The sequence below is a fragment of the Morone saxatilis genome, unplaced genomic scaffold (genome assembly GCF_004916995.1).
Source record: "Morone saxatilis isolate NCDOM2014 unplaced genomic scaffold, NCSU_SB_2.0 Contig2, whole genome shotgun sequence".
Lineage (NCBI taxonomy): Eukaryota > Metazoa > Chordata > Actinopteri > Moronidae > Morone > Morone saxatilis.
The window spans coordinates 3,838,961-3,850,890 of record NW_023339762.1 but is presented as its reverse complement, the minus strand read 5'-3'; the positions used below and the strand labels follow the sequence as shown (position 1 = coordinate 3,850,890).

Sequence of the window (11,930 nt, the reverse complement as noted above, 5' to 3'; positions counted from 1 at the left end):
TGTGTGGTTGTGTGGTTGTGTGGTTGTGTGGTTGTGTGGTTGTGTGGTTGTGTGTGTGTGTGTGTGTGACCGAGAGAAAGAGTGGTATGCGATCACATGGAGAGAGTGGATTCCTGCATGAAGTATCTTTTTGTGTATGTGTGTGTGTTTGTTTAAATTGCCCATGGCTACATGCTCTGGACTGGAATGACACCGACCAAACAAGACAGAGAAGTATGTGTGTGTGCGTGTGTGTGTGTGGGGACTGGTGATGGGGAGAAGAAGAAGAGTGAACAGTCGTCAGGTTATTCACCCTGCCTCATTCCAAAACTGTCCCTGTTTGTTAGTAGACTCTGAAGTTGTCACACTGCTACACAAGAGCATGTGCACAATGAAAACACACACACACGCACACACAAACCTCAACCTTACCTCAACCTTACCTCACCTCACTTAACGTGCACATGCTCCTCTTTAATACTATTGTTGAACTAGAGAGGGGCCAAACTGAAACTCAATGGTGAGCCACAGACCAAAACACCTATTGTAAGTTAAGTTGCAAAATGGTACAAGCAGTTCCCGTAATTGACTGACTGTGCTCAGATTATGAAAAATAATTAATAATTAAAGCTGCAAGCAGCGTTGGGCAGGACCTCGCCATCTCCCTACGTCAGGGCCTGCACGGCGGTCGCCTGCCGCAGCCACGCCACGTCGCCCCACGCCCAAGCCCTCATCGCTGGAAGCCGAGGGAGACCACTGTAAGTCGTCATGCATTTCACCGTGCAAAAGACTTCTGCATTCATAGTGACGCTTCACTGCGAAACCTGGAAATTGAGCGCCACACCATGGACACGCCGTTTGACGCACAGTAAATATTTGATTAACTTTTGATCACCAATGTGTCTAGATTGCATTGATCGAATTTTAAGTCAATACGAAAAAAACTGTAAGAGGAGTTAGTTAAAATAGAAGCCCTGAAATGCTGGAAATGGCATCACAGTTTGACATTCGATTCAACCTGGACAACTTTGACAGCACGCCACGGACACGCCCTTTAATGTACAGTCACAAGTAGCACAACTTTTAATCAACAACATATGTTGACTGTACTGACTAATTTTGAAGCAGATCAGATAAATTCCCTAGAAGGAGTTCGTTCAAATACAGGGCGAAAAAGTTCGCCGAAAGTGAAAATGAAATTTCTTATGGACATTTCGCGCTCTAGCAAAAAAATTATAGGCAGAAGTGGGCGTGGCCTATATGGGGAGATTCAGCTCCATTCACCTAATGTGTGGATATAAGGTTTTTGTATGTGCGACAAACTATGCAGAAGTTATTAGCCTAAACGCATTTTTTATGATAGTAGCGCCACCTAGTGGCCAACCCGAAAGCGACGCAATTTTCACCAGGCCTGACAACAGAACTAGAGACTGGGGGACCGACTTCCGCTTTGGGAAGACCTGCCAGTTCCTAACTAAAGTCTCAACCTGAAACTGTTCCTTGAAGTGTTTCCTGTATATTCTTGTGAGAACAGTTTGTATAGAAATACACATGTAATGCCACATTCATTCATTCATTCAGGTGATGCTCATATGACTGAGCAATTTACAATGTTTTTCTACCTTTCATGGACCAGTGTGATGACAGATTCAACCAGTCCGTCTGGTTCACTCTGTTGCCAGGTATTGGTGTATTGAGTGAGACGCACCGCGTAAACCCGTCCTTAATTGTGCCCCATAGACCTCACAGTGTTTCTGTCTTTACAACTACGCTGAATTGTTCCAATAAAGTCTTTGATTGGACCCCTGTAGCTTACCATTTTGCGTCAATGTAATTTAAATCCTTTACCTCAGACGCTGCCATCACAGAGCTCCAGTGTGAGCTCCATGAGGCCTTATTCTGGTTGAGACTGCCTTTCTCACTGAAGTAAGTTCAGAATTGCTTAATGTGAAGCCGTCAGTTAAACCTAATTTTCTGACATTGTATTGTTGACACGGTTCTCTCTGTACTGTGCAGAGACAAACTGGTAAAGCAGGAATGCTGCTAACCAGTCTCACATTATTTAGTCACATACTTATCCTTTTGAATCAAGCAGCCAGCTGTGTATGTCTGTCTGTGTGCGTGTGTTTGTGTGCATGTGCGTGTGTGTGTATCTTACTACATTTTCTCTGAACTGCTCTTTCAAGAATGAGAGGCATGGTTTCACAACTGCAGGTGGCCCAGTTTCTTTTGTCCTTTTTCGCCTGTTAATTTTAGATTGACATAAGCATCACTTGCATTTGATGATACTCAGATCAGCAGATACTCAGGCGCTCTTTAAAATGAACAAGTTTATATCTCTGCATCGGCATGTGCGATTAAAATGAAACTTGGTAGGAGTCCTGAGGCTCGCCTAAAAGGAAAAAAAATCCACGTCACTGGGTGCGCTCTGGGTGCATGAAAAATCACTGTGCGGAGATCGTAAGTATGAATATTGAAATTCACAGGGGCACTGTAGGACTGGTGCTGATGCTCAATAGGGAATTCATTGGTCTGCTTCAATTGGTCAGTACAGTAAAAATGTGCTGATTAAAAGTTGTGCTATTTGTGCATGTACGTTGAAGGTGGTGTTGTCCTGTTGGTTTTGTGCTTCGTTCATTATTTATTGTTTGAATTTCGTGTTCTCTATTTTTTTGTTTTGTTTCTCTTTCTCTTATTTTGAATATTTCTTTCTATGGTAATTTTATTTCGGATCTTTCTTCATGTCAGTGCATTGTGCTTATACCTGAAAAATGTGGTTTGGTATTAAAGTCAGCAATTTGATTTTTTTTCTGTGATTTTTTTCGTGTTTATTTGAACAAACTCCTCTATTAAATATTATCTGATCTGCTATTTTCAGTAGACGATTTTTTAATTGCTATTAACAAGTTGTGTTCACGTACTTCCGTGGCTTTTCAGTTGATCGAATCTCAAACTGTGATTTTTTCAGGCATTTATGGGCTCTGTTTTAAGGAATCCTCTACAGATTTTTATCAGTTGACTTCAAATTTGATACACTACAAATCTAGACCATTGTGATCAAAAGTTTTGTGCTATTTGGTGACTGTACGTTAACGCGTGCTGTGACGATGTGTCGATCGCGATTGGCCATAAAACAGTACTCGTATCTCAGTGTACATTCCCACCTAAACATGTCCCAAAATTCAGTGTACATGGTCCAATTAATGAAACTTCACATTTGAATAACAGCCGCCTGACACGTATACATTGAAATATTCAGATATAGTGATAGGCACTACTGGCAACAGGAAGTAAGCGCTGCGTGGCTATTCAGAGGGCGACTTTGATCTGATTTACGTGAAATTTTCATGTTGTGGTCCGCACGCGTTACGACGGCACGTGACGCGGCCGCAGCACGCCCCGAGTTGCGTGGAGTGCGAGGTCCTGCCCAATGCTGCTTGCAGCTTTAATGAATTGTTATTGATATTAACCAGGAAGATCAGAGAATGCCAGTCTGATAGTGACTGATATATATATTTTAAAACTACAGTACAAATGACATTGTGTCCGTGTGATGTGGCAATCAGTTTTGGAGTTTCGTTTTCTTGATGATAGTGGAGTTAAATTGTTTCAAGACATCACCACTTGTTTGTGGGAAGCCCCTACCCTTGTGACAGTGTGATTATTCTTGTTTCACTTCTTTGTTTGACTATATGAGACTAAATGTCAAAAATGTTAAAAAAAAAGTTTATCTCAGTCTAATAACAGACGGAGTACAGAGAGTACAGGCTTGTTTACTAGCAGCTGGTATATCTTCTGACTTTAGTGCAGTTGTTGCAGTTGAGCGCTCCTTTACTTTCTACGGTACCTCCTATATGACTTTGATTGTACAGACAACAAAAGTTAAGGGAGTAGCAGCATTAAGTAACTAAATTAACTAACTAAAAATTAAAATGTACATTATTTATAATAAATTAAAGTCAAAACAGGGCTGTTTCTAGCTTTTTTGGGGCCCTATGCGAAATGTTGTTTGGGGACCCCTTTTGTGAAACTATGGGGAGTCCAAATAATAATTAATAATTACAAATAATGACTACCTGGCCCAAGGCAGTGACAGTCTGTCATAAATGAGAAACCTCAAGAAACTACTGAAAACCTACAGGATTTGTTTTTTTGTAACATTGTAACATCTGCCAGATTCTGCATTTTCCCTTAAATGTTGCTGAAAAAATGTTGATGATTTCGTCTTGTTGTACCTTTTTATATGTACCGCACAGCAGAATAACCTGCATTTATCACTTTGTCCTGAGTGAACAGAGGTGACAAAGGACAGAGGTGAGTGTTATGAGGCAACGCTCTGACGTTGATAACTATAAACCCTACACTGATATGACAGGCAGCTGACCAGTCAGCGCCAGCAAAAGTGCCATCGGATGCTAAACTGTCTGTGTGAGTGAATGTATTACATGATGCTTGGTGTGGAAGTGAAAGTATCAGACACAGTGGATGAGGAGAGACCTGTCTAAATGGGGTTGATAAACAGGGTATAGTTTAGGCGATAGCCTGTAGTTACCTGTAATCAGCGTGAGACTAATCCACCTCAGGTCACTGTGACTATCTGTGCCTGACATCAATGTCCTCAGAGGGGTAAGCGAGACACCATCACCTGGGCAACAATTATCTTTTTCTAAGTAGTCACCACCCTTTAGAAGTAAAGAGTTGGGAAATAACACAGTGACACAACATGATCTCTTCTATTCCGTCACAGTTTTACCCTACTTCCCTATCTCCCTCATAAATAAGTTTTGTAAGTTCTGACTCGAGACCAGTTTTCCCACCTTCCTAACCTGAAACATTCATGTGGATATTACAAAACTGTAATGTGGATATTACTTGACTGTCTATCTTCATCCTTCACCCACACCACAGCGGCATGAGGAGCTTGTAAGGAATTTTTAAAAGTAGCTCAGGATCTGGTCTTTGGGGAAGGAAAACCTTCAATTATTACTGGCAACAATTCTGTTAGAGGAAAGCAAACCTGCAACAGTGCATGCAGACACAAATTAACATACAAGCAGTCTCTTCCTGGTTTGACAAGTCTTAGTGCAATTCAGTTTTTAACTCTCTGCTGCCACCTGCTGGAGACCTGCTCCCACTCCCGTTCTGTGTTTTCTCCAGCACAGTCACATTGACCCGTATAGTATATATTTCACTCATTTCTCATTGGTTGTTTCTCTGCAGGATTTGGTAGACTGGCGGAAGCCCCTGGCTTGGCAAGTTGGCCACCTCAGAGAGAAATATGATGCATGGGTTCACCAGCCAGTCGACAGACCAATCAGACTGTTTGGAAATCCCTTCCTGGAGGCCAGCACCAAGACTTCCTGGTAAGACAGGACACTGTGTCTCTCTTATATTATTAAAGAGAATGGTCTTATTGGTGTATATACTGTATGTATACACGGTCAAAATGATGTTTATTCAATCACAAATATGCCTCCAGTTCTAGAGACTTGCAAACAGGACCAGCACGCATTGCATTACCTCTTTGTCCAACCCTGAGGTTTCCACACGTGTGCAGTTCCCAGACATTACAAAAATAATATGTGATAAAATTAATCTAAACCAATGTAGTGCTACTGCAGGAGACATGTTGACTCATCATTGTATCTATTGACTAATACAGTCATTCCCAACCAGTGGTATGTGTAAGCCATGGGGTAGTTCTGCAGGGGTGCCAGGGGAGACGGGGAAAGATAGTGTAGTGTGTAGTGTGTTAATGTAAGTAGCTCAGCTAATCTGGAAAATAAAATTATATTAAAACTTGTTTTTAAGCTGAATTTAAGTATATTTACTGTCGCCTCCCACTAACCTGAGTAACTTATAACACCTTAACTCCACATGCTGTGATTGAGCGTTCATGAAAGCTAGTTCTAGCAGAGAGGTCAAAATACATGTGCTAACTGTGCCTGAAAGTGTGAAAGTGACAGTGCTCGAAATGATGGACGTCCTGTTGTCCCGGGGACAAGTAAAACAGCCTCTGGGACACAAATGTCTAGGAAATTCTGGGATAGAAAACAAATGTATCTTTTCAAATGAAATTATTTTCAGTGCTCAAATTTGAAAAATGTGTTCCCAACTTGGCCACTTTATTGCTAGATTTAGCAACTTTTCAGGCTCTTACTTCTAACTCTATACTCCAAATTACTTATAATAAGGGACTAGTGACAAATTTAAAGACTTATTCAGCCCTCAGGGAAAAGTTGAGGAATATGTTCAATTAATTCCTGTTTATGCTGCTCAGAGCAACAGCAGTCCACCAACCGCGCTGGTGTCTCTCCCTCTCCTCTTGTGCCGTGTGCAGGCAGTCAGTAGGTGTAGCGTGCAGGAGCCGTTTGACCTTCTCTCTCACTCTTTCTCTGGATTAGTGTGTTCCTAGAGCTCATATGTAAATAGTTTGTTTAAGCTAGTAAATATTTAAATTGTTCATTTGATCTTCTCCCTTTTTCTTTACTTCAGATATACGCTGTCCCTGAAATGACTTTGTGATTATTTGGCTAAAAAATAATAATGTTAACGAAATGTAAATTTCCATCACTGTATAACAAGAAAGAAGTTTGTGTTTGTGCTGCAGTTTGCAGTGATGCATTTATAATTAACTGAAGACCAAAAACAGCTGGGAGCCACTGTACTAACACATACAAACAGTTGTTAGCGCTGATTCCATTTTAACAGTGAAAAGAGCTGTCCTTCCTAATTCACTGATGCAGTTCTACAGTCACACTGGCAGCTGTCGGGTTCAACAAGCAGCTACACTGGAGCAGTCTGTGGCTTCAGTGCCTTGCTCAAGAGCAGCTTTAGATTAGTTACTGCAGGAGCACAGAATGTTAGTATTTCCCTTCACCCACTTCAGCATCAGTTAGACTGCTCCTCCGACCAGTAAACATCACCCTCAATATGATACGACACGGCAGAAAATGAGACAGAAAGGTTTCTTATAAAAAGATTGAGCGTGTGACCATATTGCTTTATGCTCTCTTGCTACAGGTACTGGGTACCAGTGGTGTGGCTTCCCATTGTGTTTTACTTCAGTTGGCATTGCTACACCACCCTGGCAGAGGGCACCACCAGGATAGTTCTCACTTCAGGTAACGCACACAGCCATATACAGTACTTACATTATGAACATATATATATAACAGACACGCTTGCATGCTTTCATTTTCATTTACACGTCCACATTCTTATCTGCGTACCTTTATTACACACAACCACACAATACAACATCTTTGTTTACATCATTTTCATGTCCAGTTAATGTGTGTATACATCTTTGTCATTATCTGTGTGTGTGTGTGTGTGTGTGTGTGTGTGTGTTTCCAGACTTCTCCATCCCGATCCATAAGTACATTTTCCCACTGCTCTTTTTGACGGGCTGGTTCTTGTGGTCATTCGTCGAGTACTGCATCCATCGCTTTGTCTTTCACATGAAACCACCAGCCCATAACTACTACCTCATCACGCTACACTTCCTTCTGCACGGACAACACCACAAGGTACAAACACTCTATATAGATACAGATATAATCACATGACCATATAACTGGTTTAATCATTAGACTTCATAGAATGTTGCTCATGTAGAGGAAAAATGATCATTTAATAAATAACCTTTGTATGAACTGTGATTCTTTGTGTGACACTGCTCTGTAGAAGGCTGTTTCCGCTGCACTGCAAATGAACTCGCTGTTTTAATACAATGACCACTTATGCTTTATGTGATACATGATGGGGTGAAATATTGCCCAGCCTACACAATGAATACGAATTAACCAACCTCGATGTAATGTAGACAAATTTATAAACCTTTGGCTGAACTCTTAAACCATTTGCCCAAATTTGGTCTAAAGACAGGAGTGGCGGCCCTTAGTCTGGACAGGATATGTCTTCACTTGAGAATACTCCCTTCAATCTTCCCTTTGGAACGTTTACCACTCTTGTTCTTTATGATACATTGCTCATCTGTTTCTTTCTATGCATATATAAATCCTGGATAGCTGAAGGCACTCCTTCATCGATCCTCGCCTGACGGGCTGACTGTCACTTGTTGGTGTCGATCCTCTCTGGTCACTTGTTGGTGTTGATCCTTCTGCGCAGAAGTTTGAATAAATGCACATAGACAAATTTCTATTTGTTTGGTTTTCCTTTATTCGGTCAAACTTCCACCACAGCTCATAGGGATTACTTTTACATATTACATACTTTTATATATGTATGTATGGCAGAAACTAAAGAAAAGCACAATAGTTCCTCTTTAACTCTCAGCTAGCTATAATAAATGTAATCTTTTTAACCTCTCAGCTGCTACACATACACATTGGCTCCAGAAAATGTTCTAGTTTCTAACAGCTGTCTCATCTCAGTGTATGACCCAGACTCTTTCTCCGCAGTCTCCATTTGATGGTTCTCGGCTGGTCTTCCCGCCCGGCCTGGCCTCCTTAGTGGTGGGAAGTTTCTACTTAATCCTCCGACACACGCTGCCAGATATCCTTGGGATATGCGTGTTTGTCGGGGGGCTGTGTGGCTACGTCGTGTACGATATGATCCACTACTACCTTCACTATGGCTCGCCAAAGAGAGGCTCGTATATGTACAGCCTGAAGGCCTACCACGTCAAACACCACTTTGAGCACCAGAGAGCAGGTGAGCACTAGAAATCTGAAATTTGACAGACACATAGGGAGACCAAGGAAGAGCCTATTGGATTTTTAGGTCTGATTCTCCCTGTTGTGGTTTTCTTTTGATCTGTCTGATGTTACGTATTTTTCTCTGTAGGTTTCGGAATCACCTCCACGTTCTGGGACCACCCCTTCAACACAGTCATCCCTGATGAAAAATTCTAACACAAAAACGGCTCTCCTGAAGGGCCACAGGACTTATCAGCCACCCTCTCCACAGCCATAGCTTTCACAACCACGGAGGAAATTCCACTTCCGAGGACCCCTGGGCCACTGCAACTAATCCCCCCCCTGCGCATATCAATCTGCTATTTGATTCCAGCCAGAAAAACAACACATTTGCTCATCTATAGGTGTGTGTATTGCCTCACTGCAATCATTGCTGCACAGTTGCAAGGCCTTTCTGTGCCATTTTTATAACCAAACCAGCATCTGCTACTGCTGTGCTCCCCACTGCACTGACCTCACCAGCCAAATTGTCGCCTGATAGCCATTCACAACATCATAATGTACAGCCAGGAGTTGGGCCATGGAGAGAAAGAGAGGGACACATACACATATGAATCAATGTATTTTGATTGTTACATTTTCATTTAATTTAAAGGAATCAAATGATTTCTCTATAGCTGCAGAATACTGTAGGGCACACTCAGAATCACACTGAAAAAACTCCAAAAATACTCAATATACACGCTCTGTTCCTGGTTCCTGAACGTTCAGCATAATACAAACAAATGTAAACCCACATCCACCCACAACTGAAATTTACACACACACACACACACACACACACACGTTGTCCTAGTGTCCTTCAGAGTCAGAGAGAGGAAACAGGAAGTGATAGATGGTCGGTGAATGTGGAAGACAGTAGCGAGTAGAGAGTAGCAAGGGGGGTGTGACAAAAGAACAGAAAGTGTGTGAAAGAGTGTGTGTAGAGACTGTGAGTGAGAGAAAGAGAGAGAGAGAGAGACCAAACTGATAAACCAACTCAGGAAAAAAACAAAACAATTGTTCCTTCCTCCACACTATCGCACACTGCTACTCTCACTTACACTGCAGGTTTCTAACAGCACACAGAAATTCTTTGGTCTCACTGTAGTTTTTGGAAGCAGCTGTGAACAGAAATCATCTGGTTTCAAATATTTGAACATGCTGAGATCTATTTGAACGTTTAGATTTAACTTATTAATTATCAGCAAAGCTGCAGAAGTGAAAATTTACTGTAATGCGTTAATTCGATGTACTGTTAATCTCATGTAAAGCGGCGCTCTAAATGTTTGAAACCACTGTGGAGATATATTTTTATTGTAATATTTCCTCTGTTCTCTTTTCTTTTTGTCATTAATAATACAACAAAGATATAGAAAAAATATTTTGTAAGATGCTTTGTACAGAAGAGGATATTCTTTTATTGCACCAACTTTACATTGAATGAGCAGATGTTTTCTTATTGGTTTATTGGTATAAGAAAACAGATGCATTAAGGTGTAAAATGGGTGGATGGTAGTGTGTTGTCATGGTGTCAGAGGGACAGAGCTAAGGCATGAGGCCAGGCTGTCAGACCTCTTGCTGTGGGGATCTCGGGGTCAAAGGTCACAGGGTCAGCTAGGTCAGTGGTTCTCAACCTTTTTGGTGTCAAGGACCCCCAAATTAATACAAATCAGGCTGTGGATACTTTGTGATAAAGCATGTTTGCATTGAGCTAAGTTCTGTTAATGGAATAATAGTGAAATTAAAATATACCCACTGCAAACTCCTCAACAACCCCAGTTTGAGAACCACTGAGCTAGGTGACAAGAGTGGGTTTATTTTCTCCAGGAAAATGTTATTTTGAAAATTGACTGCGCTTTCAACACAGACTGAGCAGAATCCTTGTCTTTGGAAGATGAAGGTGAAAAATATAAGACCTATCCTCAGGTCTCACTCCACCCTTTTTAAAGGTTTATGTGGCCCTGCAGACCCCCTCAGGATGACGATGGATGAACCATCTGACTGAACAGCAGGAGGTCCTGATGGTGACTGGCGGATCCTTGAAATGTCCCCTCTAAAAACACTGATAAGCAGAACAAACGTAATAAATAACATAAATAGGTAGAGCACAGTGATATACAACAACTGCAGAAAATCATTTTTATCAACCTTTTTAGTTTGAAGAAATACTCCCGCTTACATAATATATATGTACATACATTCTTACACATGTAACATAACATGCAAAATCTATTAAAAAGTTTTTCAGAGTACAGAGTAAAATAATACAGTAAGGTGATTCCATTTGCTTTTTTCTTGCTATTCAGAGCAGCAATATTATACAAGTCTTCAGGTAAACCTTAAGAGGGCTGTAAAAAAAAAAAAAAAACGTGGTTTCACTGGGGGTGCAGGTTTGAGCTGTAACTGCACCAAAAGGTGTCACTGTCTGTCTTGTGCTCCACAAGTTGATAATGAATGTTAAAGGCATCATGAGGAAAGAATTCTGATTTTGATACAATCTCTATGTACCACAGAGACTTCAGAAAGAACCAAAATTAATTTTTATTGTCGGTAATGATGGTGGAGATAGTGATGACTGCAATGATAATGATAATGCATACTGATTGTGACGGCTGCTTGGCAAAGTGAAATGATTCCACCTGTTGTAATAAGATCTTATTTATGTATATTTATATGATAAAGATGAAAAACAATAGCTTGTTTGCTTTAAATCTGACAAGTGAACTTTTCCTTGTGCTAAATTATGCAGCGTGAAATAATATTTCCCAAATCTGTTTACTATAATATCTTTTAACTTTTATTTTTGAATTTTAAATGTCTATGCAAATGCGAATGTATTTGTAAATAAATATCTGTATATTTCTGATGTCTGTTTGCCTTGTAATTTCTGTTCATCGGCCTCTGATGTTTCAATTCTGACCATCTTTTATAATCTGTCTGCAAAATTTATTTTTAATTTGGGCAGCAAAAGGTTACATTTTGCAATCTGTCCAGTACGTATACAGGGGTAGACACAATGACACAAAACCCTCACAATTTAACGTAACCCATCACCACAAAGTTAGGCCTCAGAAATAACCAGAATTGAATCAATACCTCACTGTCTGAACCAGAATTCAACTTACATCCCCCTAGAAAGATAGCGTTTGATGAATTGTATTACATTGTTATAAAGCGTTATGTTTCTGTTTTATATCTACCATTTATGTGTGTTAGGGGTAATGTATTACTTATGAGTGTGACTTT

At 40.7% G+C, this 11,930-nt stretch overlaps 1 protein-coding gene across 1 annotated transcript in view; it reads left to right on the top strand.

The window, feature by feature from the left end:
- fa2h (fatty acid 2-hydroxylase) overlaps window positions 1-11,550 on the top strand; it is a gene marked incomplete in the record, with an annotated part of 33,886 nt that extends 22,336 nt beyond the window's left edge. The window contains 5 exon segments of the mRNA XM_035665521.1: window positions 5,200-5,342; window positions 7,003-7,103; window positions 7,339-7,511; window positions 8,406-8,658; window positions 8,791-11,550. Of these exon segments, the coding sequence (XP_035521414.1) occupies window positions 5,200-5,342; window positions 7,003-7,103; window positions 7,339-7,511; window positions 8,406-8,658; window positions 8,791-8,858 (738 nt within the window).
- Window positions 11,551-11,930: the final 380 nt, after the last annotated feature.